Source organism: Triplophysa rosa, linkage group LG9 (genome assembly GCF_024868665.1).
Source record: "Triplophysa rosa linkage group LG9, Trosa_1v2, whole genome shotgun sequence".
In the NCBI taxonomy this organism is placed as follows: domain Eukaryota; kingdom Metazoa; phylum Chordata; class Actinopteri; order Cypriniformes; family Nemacheilidae; genus Triplophysa; species Triplophysa rosa.
The window spans coordinates 18,639,228-18,657,797 of record NC_079898.1 but is presented as its reverse complement, the minus strand read 5'-3'; the positions used below and the strand labels follow the sequence as shown (position 1 = coordinate 18,657,797).

At 38.0% G+C, this 18,570-nt stretch overlaps 3 protein-coding genes across 6 annotated transcripts; 2 read left to right on the top strand and 1 right to left on the bottom strand.

Annotated features, from left to right (window-relative positions):
* Positions 1 to 345: 345 nt before the first annotated feature.
* Positions 346 to 8,558, top strand: pgam1a (phosphoglycerate mutase 1a). The gene is made up of 4 exons (XM_057342069.1): positions 346 to 630; positions 1,084 to 1,358; positions 7,632 to 7,812; positions 7,998 to 8,558. The coding sequence occupies exons 1-4, from the start codon at positions 492 to 494 to the stop codon at positions 8,165 to 8,167; spliced, it is 765 nt and encodes a 254-aa protein (XP_057198052.1). The 5' UTR covers positions 346 to 491; the 3' UTR covers positions 8,168 to 8,558.
* A 121-nt stretch (positions 8,559 to 8,679) lies between these two features.
* On the bottom strand, positions 8,680 to 10,139 carry mettl18 (methyltransferase 18, RPL3 N3-histidine). 2 transcript variants are annotated; one of them, XM_057342067.1, is made up of 2 exons: positions 9,887 to 10,139; positions 8,680 to 9,718 (listed from the first exon to the last, which is right to left on the bottom strand). In XM_057342067.1, the coding sequence occupies exons 1-2, from the start codon at positions 9,986 to 9,988 to the stop codon at positions 8,840 to 8,842; spliced, it is 981 nt and encodes a 326-aa protein (XP_057198050.1). In that variant the 5' UTR covers positions 9,989 to 10,139; the 3' UTR covers positions 8,680 to 8,839. The 2 variants fall into 2 exon arrangements, with proteins under 2 accessions (XP_057198050.1, XP_057198051.1); XM_057342068.1 differs by having other exon boundaries at positions 8,680 to 9,714; positions 9,887 to 9,988.
* A 125-nt stretch (positions 10,140 to 10,264) lies between these two features.
* On the top strand, positions 10,265 to 18,336 carry zdhhc16a (zinc finger DHHC-type palmitoyltransferase 16a). Of its 3 annotated transcripts, XM_057342065.1 has the most exons (12): positions 10,265 to 10,406; positions 11,344 to 11,483; positions 11,571 to 11,807; positions 11,903 to 12,097; positions 12,333 to 12,421; positions 12,524 to 12,552; positions 12,896 to 13,029; positions 14,614 to 14,709; positions 15,125 to 15,201; positions 15,293 to 15,416; positions 15,547 to 15,617; positions 17,072 to 18,336. In XM_057342065.1, exons 3-12 carry the CDS (start codon positions 11,580 to 11,582, stop codon positions 17,172 to 17,174), a joined length of 1,146 nt encoding a protein of 381 aa, XP_057198048.1. In that variant the 5' UTR covers positions 10,265 to 10,406; positions 11,344 to 11,483; positions 11,571 to 11,579; the 3' UTR covers positions 17,175 to 18,336. The 3 variants fall into 3 exon arrangements, with proteins under 3 accessions (XP_057198048.1, XP_057198049.1, XP_057198047.1); XM_057342064.1 differs by lacking the exon at positions 11,344 to 11,483 and having other exon boundaries at positions 10,266 to 10,406; positions 17,072 to 18,335; XM_057342066.1 differs by lacking the exons at positions 11,344 to 11,483; positions 14,614 to 14,709.
* The last annotated feature ends 234 nt before the right edge of the window (positions 18,337 to 18,570 follow it).

The window sequence follows — 18,570 nt, the reverse complement described above, 5'->3', positions numbered from 1 at the left end:
AAAAAAATGTTTGTGGTAAAAGTGTAGCAACCATGTTTTTTTGGTGCATTGATTACTATTGGCAAAATCATAGTTTTACTACAGTAACCATATTTTAACTATGGTTTTTGAAAACCATGATTTTGAAAACCATGGTAATTTTGTGGTAACCATTTTAAGATAATTAATAAACGATGAAATATGATCTCATTTACTCTTAACATAATTTATTACAAATTTGGAGCAGGTTTGTTATGAAAGCTATCGAGGCTTCACGGGAAGGTCACCGTTTTTTTCTAACTTCGAGCTTAGGGTTTCACGTGGTTGGTCATCGTTTCCGAGTTTTTGATTGGTTGAGCGCTGAGATGGGCGGTCTGAACAGACTCGGATGAAAGGAGGGTCTTCTTGACAAGGTTCTGTCAGAACGTTGCAACCTGTTCGATCAGACCTCAACCAACGTCCATAGTTAGGCGGATAACGTTACCTCTCATTTATATATCTCAAAAACCCTAATGGCTGCTTATAAGATTGTTCTCATTCGCCATGGCGAGAGCTGCTGGAACCAAGAGAATCGCTTCTGTGGATGGTTCGACGCAGACCTGAGCGAGACAGGGGCTCAGGAGGCAAAGAGAGGCGGTCAAGCTTTAAAAGGTGTGTTTGAAACAATGATTCGTGATATCTGAGACTGTTAGTAAAACGAAAACTGTTTGTGTTACCTACCGTCCTGTGTTTATCACCTCATATTTTTGTAAGAACGGGTACGCTTGTGGCTAAATTGGAGACGGTTGGTTTTCATAGTTTAGGAATTGAAACGCCTTCCTTTTTAGAAGAACAATTCAGATAATATAAGTGAGGAAAACTGCAACCCCGTCCTCAATGTGACGTGTGCACTCTCTGAAGTCTGAACCAATGACTTGGAAGTTTGCATATTATTGACAGGAGTTTGTGGGCGGGACCTGAGCGATTCGAACGTGCTGTATGAAACGTGATTTTGCTCACGTGTTGAATAAAACCAACATTTCCATTCCATTAAAGTGACATTATACCGAAGTAAAAATGTATCTTGTATTTATGATTTTGGATCAAAACACTTGACTTTTGCAGATGCAGGCTTCGAGTTTGACATTTGCTACACGTCGGTGCTGAAGAGAGCCATCCGGACGCTATGGATCGTCCTGGACAGCATCGATCAGATGTGGCTGCCTGTACACAGGACCTGGCGGTTGAATGAACGCCATTATGGTGGTCTCACTGGTTTAAACAAGGCCGAGACCGCTGCCAGGCATGGTGAAGCCCAGGTTAAGATTTGGAGGCGCTCCTATGACATCCCACCGCCAGTCATGGATGCAGATCATGACTTTTACAGCGTCATCAGCAAGGTGTGACAGCTTTAGCCTTTTCCTTTATACTAGTACTATTGTTACTATAGCGGTTAATTTAAGGTAACATATTCTGTTTTGAAATATGCATTATTTATATTCCATTTTATATTTATGTCTATAGCTGTCATTGTAAGTCGTTTAACTCAATATATATTTATATAGCGCTTTTTTTACAATTTTCATTGTTACAAAGCAGCTGTACATGAGACATATTAACTATAAGCAAAACAATTAAAGTTATACCTGTAAAAACAAGAAAAAGGTGAAGACACACAAGACAGACATACCCACATACAAAACACTCCACACACACAATATGCACACGTACTAACACCCATAGACATAGAAACACACACGGATGCGCACACACACACACAGTTGGGTTTCCATGTTTTATGGGGACATTCCATAGACGCAATGTTTTTTATACTGTACAAACTGTATATCATATTCCCTAACCCACCCCCTAACCCTAACAATCACACAAAACTGTCTGCTCTTTTAGATTTTCAAAAAAGTTAATTCTGTATGATTTATAAGCTTTTTTCCTCATGGGGACTAAAAAATGTCCCCACAAGGACAGGGATTTTGAATATTGCCATCTTTGTGGGGACATTTTGTCCCCATACCGTAGGGTTTACCCTTCCCACACAGACAAGCATGCACACACACATGCACAGTGAAAGCACACATTTAAGATAAAGGAAAGAGAAACACAGGTCAAATATTAAACAGACTATAAATTCCTATATGCAATATTAATTAAGTAAAACTTTAAAATTCTAATTCTAAAGCAGCCCCCCCAGCCAGGCAAATAGTGCAAAACAGTATGCAAACGTTGGCGAGGAACCCAGAACTCCAATCGAGAAATAAAACCTCAAGAGAACCCAGGCCCAACCAGGGGATTCCAGTTCCCCTCTGGCAAAAGCTCGACAGTGCTTGCACAACAAGGCTAAATAAAAAATAAATAAACTTACTAATAAGGTAAATTATAGATTTAAGATTATCATTAATTAACTAATAGCATTTGAAATTTTGTAGTGAAGACGTGTCAAGTCGCCGCGTCCTTCTTTATCCAACTCTATCATCTCAGGTCTTGTCAGGTCGCCGCTTCCCATTCTCCGCTCTACCATCAGGTCTGGGCATCCTGCTCGCTGTGGTAACCTTGGAACAAATGAAGACTGGCTGAGAGTTGAGTAGAGTACTGTTCTGCACTCTTTGATGCAACAAGTACATCAGTTGTTGTTGGAAGTGTTCCTGGTTCCGGTTGATCTAACTAATGCAGCCTAAACCCTCAGAGGATTTATGTTATGGAAGTTTAGTGTATGCAAGATTAAAAAGATGCATCTTTAGTCTAGATTTAAACAGACAGAGTGTGTCTGCCTCGTGTCTGCCTCCGGGACAGTGCAGGGAAGACTATTCCAAAGTTTAGGCGCTAGATAGGAAAAGGATCTACCACCTGCACTTGGTTTTGAAATTCTAGGTATTACCAACTGACAGGACGCCTGAGAGCGTAATGCACGTGAAGGACTGTAATACAAGAGGAGTTCACTCAAGTACTGAGGAGCTAAACCATGTAGGGCTTTATAGGTAATAAGCAAGATTTTAAAGTTAAAGCGATGCTTTATAGGTAACCAGTGCAAGGTTGACAGAACCGGGCTAATATATTCATACTTTTTTGTACGTGTAAGAACTCGAGCTGCCGCGTTTTGGACTAATTGGAGTTTTTGTAATAAGCCTACAGGGCATACAGTTGAGTATCATCAGCATAACAGTGAAAGATAACTCCGTGTCGCTTTATTATATCTCCTGAGGTAGCATGTACAGTATAATATGCAGAGCAGAGGCCCTAAGACTGAGCCCTGTAGTACACCGTACTGGACTTGCGATTTGCGTGACACCTCATTGTTTATTGCTACAAATTGAAAACGGTCGAAAGCTATTCCCTTAATGCCGACGTAATTTTCGAGTCTATGTAGGAGTGTGCTGTGGTCAATGGTGTAGAATGCAGCACTAAGGTCTAACTGCACCAATAAAAAAATACAACCTCGGTCAGACGCCAATAGCAGATCATTTGTAACTCTGATTAAAGCAGTCTCTGTACTGTGACATGCTCTAAATCCAGACTGGAATTCTTCATTGATGTCATTCCTTTGGAGGAAGGAGCATAATTGAGTTGAAACTACTTTTTCCAGAACTTTAGATATGAAAGGTAGATTCGATATAGGCCTGTAGTTCCATAGTTCTCTAGGGTAAAGTTGGGATTTTTTGACAAGGGGCCTTATAACAGCCACCTTATATGCTTTAGGCACATGTCCTAATGTCAGAGATGAGTTAATAATACAAAGAAGAGGATCTATAATTTCTGGGAGCATCTCATTCAGTAGATTTGTAGGTATAGGGTCTAGCATGCATGTTGTTGATTTAGATGATCTAATGATTTTAGACAATTCATTGTGATCTACGGTAGAAAATAATTGCAATTTCTCCTTAGGGGCACTGTAGCTAGTTTGTTCAGCGGGTTTCACTTCTGGTTGCATTGTTATAATTTTTTCTCTAATATCTTGGATTTTATTTGTGAAGTAGTTCATAAATCCAGAATCTGAAGTCTCTGACGATTTATTTTCTGTTAATTTAGCCACTGTGTTAAATAAAAACCTAGGGTTGTGCTGGTTTTCTTCTTTTAATGATGAAAAGTAGGCGGATCTAGAAGTTTTTAGGGCTTTCCTGTATTTTCGAATACTATCCTTCCCTTCTGTACGAAATTACCTCTAATTTAGTTTTCTTAAAGTTGGCCCCATTTTTCGGGCCGCTTTCTTTAGAGCCTGAGTGTGTTCATTATACCACGGTGTAGGGCTGCCATTTTTAATCTTCTTTAAATGCAGTGGAGCAACTGTGTCTAGTGTTTCCAAGAAGGTGGAGTTAAAATTTTCAATGGTAATGTCAAGCTCTTCAACGTTATTTCTCATGCTAGAGATTTGAAAGAAGTCAGGCAGATTATCGAGAAACGCATCTTTGGTAGTTGAAGTTATTGTTCTACCATATTTGTAACAAGGAGTTTGATTTGCAGCCGTAGGCTAGTGAAGCAAACATAATACCAGATAATGATCCGAAATGTCTTTACTCTGCTGAAGGATTTTAACGTTGTCCACATTTATACCGTAAAACAGTATTAAATCTAAAGTATGATAACGAAGGTGAGTGGGTCCTGACACATGTTGACTAACGCCCATGGAGTTAAGAGTGTCTTTGAAAGCCATTCCTAAGGCATCTGTATCGTTATCTACATGGATGTTAAAGTCACCAACGACAAGGACTCTATATGCGGCCAGTACTAGTTCTGATAAGAACCCACCAAATTCTTTAAAGGTGGGATGAAGTGGTGTTGTTTATTGTTTTATACTGTTGTACGAGGTCTACTTATGACGTTCGCGTGGTTTTTACATTCAAAATCAATAAGTAATAGTCTATTTTCTACCCAGGTTTTGAGGCTAGCTCTGCAAACACTCGGTTTTAATGGGCGTGCCGCATTGAAGACTTTATAAGTAAACACCCACCACTTTGATTGGATAGCAGTTTGCGTAGTTGAAGCCTTCTGTGAATTTGGTTCGAGACGTAACGTTAGGTTACACATTAGCACCATTCAGTTTTCGCAGGGCATTAGTATTATCTGGAGACCTCCTGTGATTTTTAAATGACCTCCCACATCAGTATTTCATGTGACACATTCGCGGATGTGATGGCAAGGCTTTGCGTATAGTTTGTATAGCCTATACTTGTATTGCGTTTAATGATATATGACCGTACCTGTCAGCATTTCAGACCAGTGATCCCGAACCGGACAAAAGATCACTGCGATCGCGGGTCTCAAATGTTACGAGAGTTTCCATGATAAATAAACAAACGGGAGACTCCCGGTAACTTATGGATATCACCCAGCACCCGAAATAATACCAAAACACTTCAAAGCAGCCTCCATTATTCGCAAACGGTGGATAAAACCTTGAAAAATTTTATATGAGCCCACCAAATCACAGAGATGGCGATTCGCACGGGCTTAAGATCACAGACAACCTCTGCAATTAATATAAATGACTAGAGCTCAGGGCACATCAAGCGATCTCTAACAAAGCAATAGAGACGCATAGTACAAACATGTTTTACTCACATAAGATTGCTGCGCCATTCCTATCGGATCCAATATTGATGGCACGTAAAGATAGTACTGCTTTCTAATTCGACCTGTGCCTTTTTCACGAAGGAATCCGTGGAGTAAGGGTGTGCAAAGCAGCCGGTATTTGTATCTGTATTTGTATTTGTTGAGGGGGGAAAGTATTTGTATTTGTATTCGAGTAAAATTCAAAATAGGTGTAAAAATCCAGTTTTTTTGCGTTACACTTCTAATTTACGTTATAGTGTACGTAAACAGAGCGAACATGAGAGCACCCGACTGCAGACGTCAATAATGCAGCGTAACGGAATAATCTCCCGATCAAACTCCGCTTCCCGAAAGTTATAAACTGCCTCCGGAACCCAGTTAAGGTACAAAAATCTATTCAACAAAAATAGTGATGCACTATTTATTTTTTCACTCAGCCGAGCCTTCTCTGTTGCTGTGTGGAGCAGCCTGTGTCAGTCACCTCTTTTACCCCCCCCCCCCAACTCCTGAATGTCACTCACTCACTCATGCGGGCATGCACTGCGGTCTCATGAGAAAACGCAGCTTTTTGATATAAAGTTTTTCTTGTTCCTGAATACAAATATTTTTTATAGTATTTGTTCGAAATAAGTATTCGTAAAAAACACGCTATTTGTGCCTTTCCGAATACCGTATTCGGGTTCGGCTCCACCCCTACCGCGGAGAAATGAAACGAACAAACGCTCCATGTTTTTCCCACATGAGCTGGAATGTCTTTAAAAATAAACTTTAACCACGCATTCCTAATATCGGAATCCAAAGGAAGGTTATGCAGCGACTGTATTCTTCCACAACCAGGGATGGCACAATATTTAGCAATCTTTAACGGCATGTTTGTTTATTGCTTTGCTTGCTTGCTCTATCTGGTTCCGCGCCACTGGTTCTGTCATGCGCGAACCAGTGGGCGGGGCTAGAGAAGTAGTGGTTGATAATTTTCTTTGGAGGCGGTGTTCAACCTATCAGATAGGTGCATTCCAGAACCTGGCGTTCGCTGTGCCTGGTGTCAATAACAGATGTAATCTCAGTAACAAGGGCGTTTTCAGTTCTGACACTTACATGATGTTCGCGTGAATACGATTCAATCTTATATAACAAAAGCTCGGGTTAAAATTGTGATTTTAATTCATGCCTCCTTTAATAAAATCTGTGTGGTGCCCTGGAGCCCTATATACAATGGCTAGAATAAATTTAAAAAATGTTTTATCCTTAGTATTAGGTGTTGATACATGAAGTACCATGACTTCAAAAGAATTGTATTTAGAGTTAGACTTCTGGGAAATGTTAAAAGAGTTATTGTAAAGTGCGGGGACAGATTCATTTAAAGTAATATAATCATCTGGTTTTAGACATGTTTCTGTCAAACAGAGCATGTCTATTTTATGATCCGTTATCATATCGTTAACAAAAAGTGCTTTATTAGAGAGAGATCTAATATTTAGCAATCCGATTCGCAACAGTTGATTATCTGTATTTTGTTCATGTTTAATTTGTTTAACGTTTATTAAATTACCTTCAAGAGGTTTACGCATTATTTTACAGTATATGTTTGCTAATCCGGGGGACAGACACAGTCTCTATTTTATGATGTTTGGGAGAAGGGATTATTACATGTTGTACATTTTGTGTATTCTGCGACGTGAGACAACAAGCAGACAGTTGGTTAAGCCATTCTGTCTGTTTAGTCCAAGAAGCTTGAATGAGACATTGTCCAATTATGACCATGGCAGTGTTTATAATAAAATTAAGAAGGCAGGTCTACTCATAAATTGGTCTGCTAGTTTTAAACTGTCTGAATGGATGGATATTGTCCAATGACAACATTTATTGAAACGTCTTTGTTTATCTGTGTACATTGATGTTATGTGCTGAAACTGATGTGTGTGTGGTTAATAAGTGCTAAGGTTCAGAAAACAAAGGTCAAAGTTTATTTGTATGGAAAGAAATGTGTAAATATCATATAAGCATTCTGTCTCTACTGTTGGCTAGAAGTCAAGAAATACTTTTAGCAGGTCTGCTTGCATGTATGTAATACACTTATTTTATGTCTTGTGGCATGTCTGTTCTTTCTATAGGATAGACGTTATTCTGACTTGACTGAGGACCAGCTGCCATCCTGTGAGAGTCTGAAGGACACTATTGCACGAGCACTACCATTCTGGAATGAGGAGATCGTGCCTCAAATCAAGGAGGGAAAGAGAGTGTTGATTGCTGCTCATGGAAACAGTTTGAGAGGGATTGTGAAACATTTAGAAGGTATGTAAGGTATCCCAGACCTTATCTTTTAAATTCCCATGATTATGGAAACGTAGAATTATCCACATATTTTAAATTAGTCTGAAAATGTAATAGAATTTAAAATGTTTATTATATTTGAGTACAGTTATGCTCTTATCTGAACACAATGTTTTTCATAAACCCATATTTCCTCACATTCACAGGTATGTCTGAGGAAGCCATCATGGAGCTGAATCTGCCCACAGGCATCCCTATACTTTATGAGCTGGACAAGAACCTGAAGCCTATCAAGCCCATGCAGTTCCTTGGAGATGAGGAAACTGTTCGCAAGGCCATGGAGGCTGTGGCTGCCCAGGGCAAAGCAAAGAAATAGAGTATTTACTTGAAATATTTTAAATTATACATTAGCACTATACATTAGTTAAATGTTCAACAAGACAGAGTTCTATATGAGATTAAAAGTTGTGTGTACAAGTTGATATATATATATATATATATAACTAATTCATAATTTTAGAATATTTGGATCATTACTAATATTTATTGTTTAAACAGTTTACAAGGACCACATTTTGGTTTTTCATTTGTCTTTGCAAGACATTCCTCTAGAGAAGTAATTGACTCACTTTATTTTGACAAGAATATGTTTGGTCAAGCTTTATTGACTTCGTTCGGACCATTTACATTTCTTTAAAAGCCTGTTTTGTACTGAATGGGTATCATAAATCTGTTTCCTTTCATATTAAACCAGTGTTAAGTTGTGATCTATCATGTTCAATTCTTTCTTTTATGACAACATACTGTTTATTTTTGCAGATTCAACAATGCATGTTACAGTTTACATTTTCTTCAAAGCACTGTTATGAAAGTTAGATCTATGGCCATAAACATTCACGGAAATCATCTTTAAAGCTACTTAAAAGCTGTTATATGTCCCAAGAATGAGTGCCGAGTAAAACATTCATCATTCCATCCCATTGCCAAACTGAAGGCCACTGTCCTGGAGAGGATTAGATCTAATCATCATTGCACTATATTACAATGTTCATTTTTTGAATGTCAATGATACAATATGTCTCTTCAGACCTTGTTCTACATCTTTTAAATGCTTAATTTGAAAAACATTATTCTGTTCGACAAACTTCTGAAACATATGAAGGCCACCCCCTACTCCAAAATAGTGATTCTTGGTTGCCAAATAAACAATGCCATTCTCCGCGAGCAGATCACAAAATACGTCATGAAGCGATGAGTAGTAGTCTGTGTTGTAAATGGTTTCAGACGTGAATATAATATCATACTTTGGTGAAGGATTTTTTGTTTTCATAAGTGCAAGAAAAGAGTTCCAGTCCCCCGAAAAGAAGCCACAACAATCTAACAATGATTTTTGTGATGCATTCAGGGCTTTTTTCTTTGTTGGTGGGCTGCCATTTTTCTCTCCCGTCTCCCCATCATCACTGTCGTTTTCACAGTTGAGAAACACATTTGGTATTGTTAGCTGCTCTATCACTGTGCTGTTATAATCCTGAAAGTCAACTTTGCCGGATCCCCTCTTTAATGCAAGTATGCCAAGTATCCCTGCTCCGCAACCCAAGTCTAATATCCTTTTCCCAGAGAAGATTTCTCCCTCATCATCAATGTACTCAAGAAGATCGTATGTGCATTCCCATATCTTAAGTCCACCCTCATAGACTCCAGAGATGAGATCCGAGTTTTCAGTCAATGTCTTGGCTAGTATCTCCTCAGTGTCCTCTCGTTCAGCTGCAGTCCTCTCGAACACAGATTCATTGAGACACAGAAGAGGAGGTAGTGACCCTATGGTGATCGTTTCGGACACCCAGTTCTCAAGATGTGACAGAGGATCCAGCAAAGGTTTATGCTCAAGAGCATTCTTCATCTTTTTTTGGACTGTTGGGCTGGCTTCCTGAAAAAAATGTACTTATGATTTCTTTTGACAGAAACACAGAAATATTTATTATTCTACATAAATACTGTATTCATATCAGCATAATTTCAAACCAGTTGTCTTCCAAAGCAGCTTTAGCATACATTTAGCGGAACTAGCTAACATTAGAATGTAAAATTCCCCTACCGAGCATTTAGGATCCACATATTTTGCCTTGTCGTTAGTGCTTTCTTTATCAGTTGTTTCCTCTGCATTTAAAGGAATATCGAAGTTGAAACTGAATGCCATGTCTACGCTTTCAGTCGCTGTAGTGCCAGAACACGTGCGAACAGCTACATTGGTAATACTACAATTCCCATGATTCTGTGCTGCTGTTTGACGCCAGGCCCAAATAAATGTATTATATAAACTATTTATCAAGTATTTAACTAATGTAATTAAAATGATAAGCCATGTACAAATAAAAATAATAAACTGATGAAAAATGTTCAGCAAGTATTTCCGCGTCCCACTCCTTCAAACACCAACTCCCAGAATTCCCAGCGTCAGAGCTCACAGTCCTGCGCATGAAGCAGGCAGAGGATTACATAAAATGGGTCGAAAACTATTGTTTCCATTTATTTGCTTCCATCTGTCACGGTTTAATGGTCTTTTAGCAGTATCATGAGTTGAGTCAATCGCGTCGTTACGGAAAGATCTCGAGCAGGTAAGAAAACAGACTCATTATATTTCTCTGATGTTCAGCTCTCGCTGTTTTGATCCAGCCAGAGCGAATATAATTTCATAGATACTAAACATCATATATGACCTTTTATATAATCTCATTTCTATTTAGTATTTAAAGTGACCTACAATAACATACGCTTACAAATATATGTGTGCATATTTTTGACTTTCCTTGTCGTCTTAATAATTTTAAAGCGATAGACCCACAATCTGTCCCTGTATCCCTAAAGCACTCAGTTTATGACACATGGGGGTATAGTGGGGTATACTATATTCTATAATAATCACACAGTTCCTTTTGTTGTCCATTATAGATCTTAAATGTCCTTTTTCTTTTCTATTTTTCCTCAACCAATCAACAGTAGATGGGTGGTGCTGTTCTTTCAACAACAATCTTTTGTGTCAGAAATGTAGAATGTCTGGATCTGTAGGTTACATTAGTGTTACAATGTCTGGACATGCAATGATAACATAAATGTCTTTTGTGTTCACATTTCATATCCATGCAGTTATTGTTTCGAAGTTGGTTTGCTGTTTATTTCATGTTCCGCTATATACATTTTTTGGCTAAATATCTTCTTATCATTACAGACTACATAATGTCTGTGTGCGACTAAGATGTTTAAATCACTAAATCGGAAGGGAATAACCAATAGAGTGGCTTTTATGGGTGGGATTGAAATCTTCTAGTAAGATTAAAGATCTGATTAGAACCACAAATCCAGGGAAGAAGCATTAGTCACTAGCGTAACCATGCCTTTTTTGACCCAACCCATGCTATGCAATTTTTGTATAGTGAACCTACAATAGGCAAGGCTTTTTGGATGCTGTGGATTAATGCAGTCAGTATTAAAGTATGCAAATACACCAATATTTGGAGTAATCCATTTGTTGTGTCTTTGTATTCTTTGTATCAGATCATCTGAGGTATCAGGAAACTAAACCATGCTTGCATTATTGGTTTGGATCAGTCCACACCAGCTGCTTTGGTGGATACTTCACTAATCCAATAAGTTTAAAAGTTTAAAAGTTCAACACAAGGAAGATTGTAGATGAGGTAATTGCTCATAGGTGGTAAAACTTGCTTGTGCCGATATTCAGGAAATTCCGCTCCTTTTTAAAAGATAACGGCTTGCCTTTACAGGGGCAGAATATGCACCCCTGCTCTACCGCCATGCACCTGCTGCTGAGATGCCTGCGGGGGTGTGGCAGGCACAGCCGCAGTCGCCTGCCCCGAAGACTGAGGCAACCTGTAAGCTACATGAAACTCATCCTCCAATCGCTTTATTTTAATTCACTCACAAACTCTGAAGTGGTGTTTGACTGCGTTATTGAGCCAGTGTTTTGGATGGTGGAGGTTGTCACACGCTGGTTTGGAATGGTAAATCGCCAATTATCCTTTCATTATTGTAATGTTTATATTTTATTGTGGTCAAATTTGATCTTATATCTTGCACTTTTTCTGTTTCTCTTAAGGTCTTTGTTTTTTTAGTAGTAGCTCTGACCAGTTCTGTTGTCTTCATTGCATACTTCTGCCTTCTACCACTGATCTTGCAAACATACACTCCTGGCTGGATAATGTGGCACATCTGTTATGGAAACTGGAACCTGGTCATGATAGTCTTCCATTACTACAAAGCCACAAAGACCCCTCCTGGATATCCTCCTAAGGTTTACCAACCACTGATATACCACACTCCAGCAGAGCTGCAGTACATTTACATTTATGCATTTGGCAGACGCTTTTATACAAAGCGACTTACATTCGTTTCTAAGAATGTGCAATCTGTGGGATTTGGCGTTGCTAGCAATATGCTCTAACCACTGAGCCACAAGAAAGCTCAGTACATGTTTAACGTCATGCGTGAGCAACAGTAACAGCTCTTCTTTCATTCTATTATTTCAGATGAAAAATGACGTCCCGTTTGTTTCTTTCTGTAAAAAATGTGTAATTCCTAAACCAGCCAGAAGTCATCACTGCGGCATCTGCAAAACGTAAGAGAATTACACATTTGTGGAACATTCATATCAAATTTGAAGATCAGCAGCATATTTTACTATCATGCAAAAATTACCACACTTCTGTTTTCTCTCCAGCTGTATTTTAAAAATGGATCATCATTGCCGTATCCTTTTGAAATCATAACCATACAATATGTGTTCTGAAAAAATACTCACTAAAGAATTTCTTCATTTACTTGCCAAGCAGAGCCGCTTGTTTAATTTTTTTAAAGGCATTTATTTTGAAGTTAAAATTAATGAAAGCCATACTGAATTTTTTTTTTAAAGAGCCTTATTGATAAGACACATTAGATATATTGATATGTGACTAGCAAATATTACGATAATATAAGCATCTTGGAGATGCCCAGGGGCCACTTGGAGACACGATTAGTTCTGCTCATGTTTAGTGATTAAGGTCTTATGGAGGTATCTTGTGTGTTTTATTCCTTAATTATATATTTTCAGCTTGGCTCAACAATTGTGTTGGTCATTTCAATCATCGTTATTTCTTCTCGTTTTGTCTCGTTTTGACATTGGGCTGCATGTATTGCAGCATCAGTGGCCGTAATCTCTTCATCGATGCATACAACTCCATAGATGTAAGGCCTTGTTTTTTACTTTCACTTATTTTCAAATTCATTAGCTGTATCATAAATGTGAACCTTTCATTCACTTACTCTAAGCTTTAAATCAGTGCGCTTATTTTGCTTATTCTGTATATAGTGGTGTATACAGTGCCCTCCACTATTATTGGCACCCTTGGAAAATATGAGCAAAGAAGGCTGTAAAAATTAATCTGCATTGTTTCTCGTTTTGATCTTTAATTTAAAAATCTACAAAATTCCAATATTTCATTGAAGGAAAACAATTTGAAGTAGGGGGATTTTTTTTTCTTCCATACATGTTGGCGACAATTATTGGCACCCTTGTATTTAATACACTCCGCAACCTCAATTAATAAGAAAAACTGCTCTGAGTGTTTTCTTTTCAGTCGGATGAGGTTTGAGAATACATTGAGAGTCATCCGAGTCCATTCCTCCATAAAGAATTTCTCCAGATCCATAGAACCCAGTCCTGTTTGAAGTTCCAGTATGGCAGATTAATATGGTGGAGTTAATTTTTGCATGAGAGCAGAAGATTTATTTCTTGAACAGTGTCCCAAACAACTAGTGGTGATGGAGGTGCAGTTTTCCTTTTATTTTTATCTTTTTTTTTTCTGACATTAAAATTTAACTAATTTCTGCAATTCTCCATCTGTGATCTTTGAAAAGTCTTTGGCCACTCAAAATATTCTCTTTGCTGTGCATTAAGACAACATAAACACACATTCTCTTTCAGGCAGATTTGCAACATCTCCAGTCCATTAAAATTTCTTAATCATTGAACTGATGTTGGAAATGGGAATTTTTATTGTTTCAACCATATCCTTTTAAATCCACTTTCTGTTTTGTGTAGCTCAACTTTCTTTTGCTGCACATCAGAACTATATTCTTTGGTTTTATCCATTATGAATGATTAAAGGCAGGGTGTCCGATTTCTCTTGATGTTCAAATCACCAAAACAGACACACCCCTACCCCATCTGTCGCTTTCGTCAGCGCTCGGCTCGGCTAATGTCCTTCCTGTGCACTGTGCACCTTACTGCTGATTGGCTACAAGGTGGTTTTGGTACTCGACCCGACTCAGTTGTCTAAAGCATAATTCGGAAATCGGTTACCCCGCCTTTGGTCTTTGTGTTACTTAATATTATTCTCCTGTGCAACAAGAAGTCATGACTGGACAACATCATGTTTCTAGTCACCTTGGTGTGCTCAGAAAATTTAAATATTAATGGGAATATACTTGGGAGATATTTTACTCAAGAATTTCGGGGTGCCAATAAGTGTGACCAGGGTGTATTAGAGAAAAACATATTTTTCACAATGTGATATTCCCCCCACTTCAAATTGTTTACTTGAATGAAATGTTGGGATTTTGTAGATTTTTTAAATAAAAGATCAAAAAGTGAAACGATGCAGATTTATTTTTACAGCCTTTGCTCATATTTACCAAGGTTGCCAATAATAGTGGAGGGCACTGTATGTTCTTTCTGAATGCTTGTGTGTATGATCCACTTCTTTTTTCGGAAAACTTTGGTAGCGGGTAGCTGTTCTTAAAGTATGTGGTCTCTCTGCTATTCCATAGCAATTTAGGCACATGGAAGTGGAGAAACAGGGGGTCCCGGTGACGGGGATTGGGTTGCTCATTGGTATTGTACCATCAGAATCCACTGCTGGGAAGGTATAAGAGACCACTCTGGTTTCTGTGGTTGCTGCTGTTAGCTTGCCTTTACAACTGTTATAATGATATCAGGCTTATATTGATATTGCTTTTCTAGCAGATGGTTAAGGGAGGATTTCCTGAACTTTAGTCTCTGTAAGCTTTGGTGCACAGCTTTTATGTATCTTGCTGAAAACATTATGTTCCTTTTTTCCAGAGATAAACGTCAAAAGTTAATTTTTTTTGAGAGCTGAAAATTTTCTGCACTAATTTTTCCAACTAGTCCAACAGTTAACTTTTTCCTGAGAATGTATTGAAAACATTTGATATAGTCATGTATGATTATATGTGTACATAAATTCATAAGATAAAGTAATATATTTTTGTTCTTATATTTTACACAATTATAAACTTTTTTTTTCTTACCTGGACACAGATGGTTTCTCAACCTCCATATACTTATAAAGACAGGATGTTTCACAAGAGTGTTATATACATGTGGGTCCTCACAAGGTAAATCTTTTCTAAAGATTATTCTTTAAGTAACCCCAATACGGCTTCCAATATTTCTGTAGACCCACATCTTTTGTGTTTTTTGAATCAGTACAGTGGCAGTGGCTCTTGGAGCTCTCACATTATGGCATGCTATACTGATCACCCGTGGAGAGACCAGCATTGAACGGCATATAAATAACAAAGAGGCTAAGCGCTTGGCAAAACGTGGAAGGGTGAGTGTGTATGTTCGTAATGTCTGATTTAAATCTGATGAGTATTACATATAAATCTAATATTTCTGAGGAAAGCTATTTAAAATGATTTAAAGTGAAATATAGATCAACTTGATTTTTTTCTTTGAAGGTTTATCGGAATCCTTTCAATTATGGCAAACTAAACAACTGGAAGGTGTTTTTGGGTGTGGAGAAGAGAAGGTAGGACTTAAAACGTATCCATTTAAACTGTTCCTATCAGCGGCTGTTATTGTTACAGTCTAACACCCGTTTCACACAGCACGCGTCAGCAGTGCGTAAGCAGCGCATATTTTTTTCGGTGCACATGTTAACAGATGTGAGCATTCATACCGCACACGTAAGCAGCGAGTGCTCGCGGAGCAGAAGCGGCACGTAAGCAGCAGTGCAGCGATCATTTCAGCGCTGAGTCTATTTTTGCTGCGCTGCTCATGCTCAATTAAAGCGACAGTGCATTCTTTACGGACAAAATCCGCATGGATTGACAGGAAAAAGTAACACTTTCACCTTTAAAGCATGTAAGTGGTGTCTAATGTTTTTTTAACACTCGCCATGACTTTCAAAAACACTTTTGCCAGGAGTTTTTTGGCCAAAACCACAACAGAACATTTAAAGGATTTATAATACAAGTATATCTTAAATGTTATGCTTATATTGCATATGAAGGAGTGGAAAACGATCGCATTACGCTGTCAGTGTACTGTCTGAAACCCACTGTCATCATAACCTTCTGATAAAACAGATAAAACTACATAGACATCATGTTATATGCTTATATTGCGTATGTGTGAGAGAAAAGCGATCGCATCACTCTCCTATGGTGATTTATAACTTGTACTACGTAGATCTAAAAGAGCATGAAACAGGCGGATATAACAAGTCATAGTTATGCAATCTACTTAAAAGCGCTTTGATGAAGTTCTGGAAGATATTTTCCCAGGCAGCGTGGTGCACAGTGCATACACTGCCGGTGTGAACGCACAATGGGCACGCGCTGCTAACGCTCTCCCTACGCGCTGGTCCCGCTCCGCCTACGCGCTGCTCACGGGTGCAGTATGAAACGGGTGTAATACAAAGATTTCAGCTGATGTGAGACAAGTTATTATAACCATTCTGGTCTACACGACTGTTTAAAGGTCCAGTGTATGAAATTTAGTGGCATCTAGCTGTGATGCTCACTCCACCCCTCCCTTTCGAAACACTACAGCAGCTGACACAGAACTAAGATGTCGTCATGTTTTTGCTTCTTTGCCGAAGTAGATAATGTATTTACGAAACACACTCTGTAGAGAAGTTCATCCATTTAAGGCTACTGTAGAAACAACATGGAGAATTCCATGTAAGGGGACCCGCGGTGTATGTAGAATTGCTCATTCTAAGGTAATAAAAACGTAACGCTTCATTATGTAAGGATACTCCTCTGAAGACATAGTTATGTATATGAAATTGCATTTCTGTCAATAGATCCTCCAAAAAAATTACACTTTGGACCTTTAAGGCAACAAAATTAATAGCAACAATAATGTTGCATATAAAATTAATCAGCTCTTTTCTATGACCTCAGTACTAAATAAGTACTAAATGCGGTTGTATTCTATGAAGTGTAACCATTTTTGTGTTTTGTTACATCTCCGCAGTCATTGGCTGACACGTGTTTTCCTGCCCTCTGGACACGCCCCTTATGGTGACGGACTGACATGGGACATCTACCCTCTTAAAAAGGACATTATTCCAGTCTGAGACATTACAGATCTCATTGTCTCAGTTGGTGATGACCAACACTGACGCGGGTGACTCTCACCCACTGTGCCATGGCTGAATGCAGAACCAGAGCCCTGAAAACACGGGCGACTGCAGAGCCCAGATTTACAAAGTGATCTCATTGGAAGACTTCTGCTCTTTCTGGTCAAATGAAAGGACCATCCTTTAGGATGGATATTCTTTTTTATCTTTTCTATTAATATTTTGTAATGAAATGAAGTTGTCTGCATCTATGCAAAACACTGTGCTTAAAGCAGGGGTTTCAACTGTTTGTAGCCATGGGGGACTGTTTTGTGTGTATAAATAAGAGCGTCAACTCATAACTTATGTTACACAGTGTCATTATTTTAAGATTTATATGCTCTAAAATGCAATAGATTCTTTCCAAAGTCATCTACTGTATATCGCAATAGATTTACTCATAATTTACTCGCCCTCACGTTATTCCAAATCTGTAAAAAAAAGTCTGCAAACAAAAGGAGATATTTTGAAGAAGGTTGGAGCCAACAACATTTGGTCTCCATTTACTTCGACTGTACGGAAACAAAACCACGAATACATTTCTCAAAATATCTTATTTTGTATTCCACTAAAGAAATGGTGAAATACAGGTTTTATTAAATGATATGAGGGTGAATAAATTATGACGTTTTTTTGGTGAACGATCCTTTTACATGAATAAAAATGTTTTCCACAACGTTTTTGTTAAACGTTTACAATTTCTTGTAATGTTTAAACATGTTTTACAACTTTTGTTTGTGGCCTTTCTTAACAATGCATGATATTTTGCCTGTGTGTGTTTGTGTGTAAAAGCTTTTATTTAAAGCAACTCCCTCTGCATTTAGATTTTACATTTTATCAGTAAATTCATTCATAGAATGAAACCTGACTTTGGCACTGCTTCTACCAGCTGAACCACATTAATGATATTTTTTACCATCTTAATCAGCAAATTATTCAACATGCATATTAACGTATATTTTGGACATACAAAAGTGGTTATCTTTTGTTGAAGTAGACAATAACAGCAGACACTAAACGTCCTTGCTGTTTTAGCCCTTTAGGTGGCAGTTTCGTGTCAGTTTGAACTCTTACTGTATTTATTTTGTAATTGGTCATTCACCCATTAGGAAAGTTAATATCAAAGAAAACTAGTTACCTCAAGTACCACTAGTTTTGGAACAACTAAATATTTTGATTGAATTTTGATCGTTTTATTTTATATGTAAGTTGTTTATACTTAATATTTGGTGTTTTTTATTAAATATATTAAATTAATAATACACATTTTCAAAGTATTTTTAGATATCAAAATTTAGAATATAAATTGATAACAATAGACTAAGACATTTTACTGAAAACAGCTCTTTTTTTG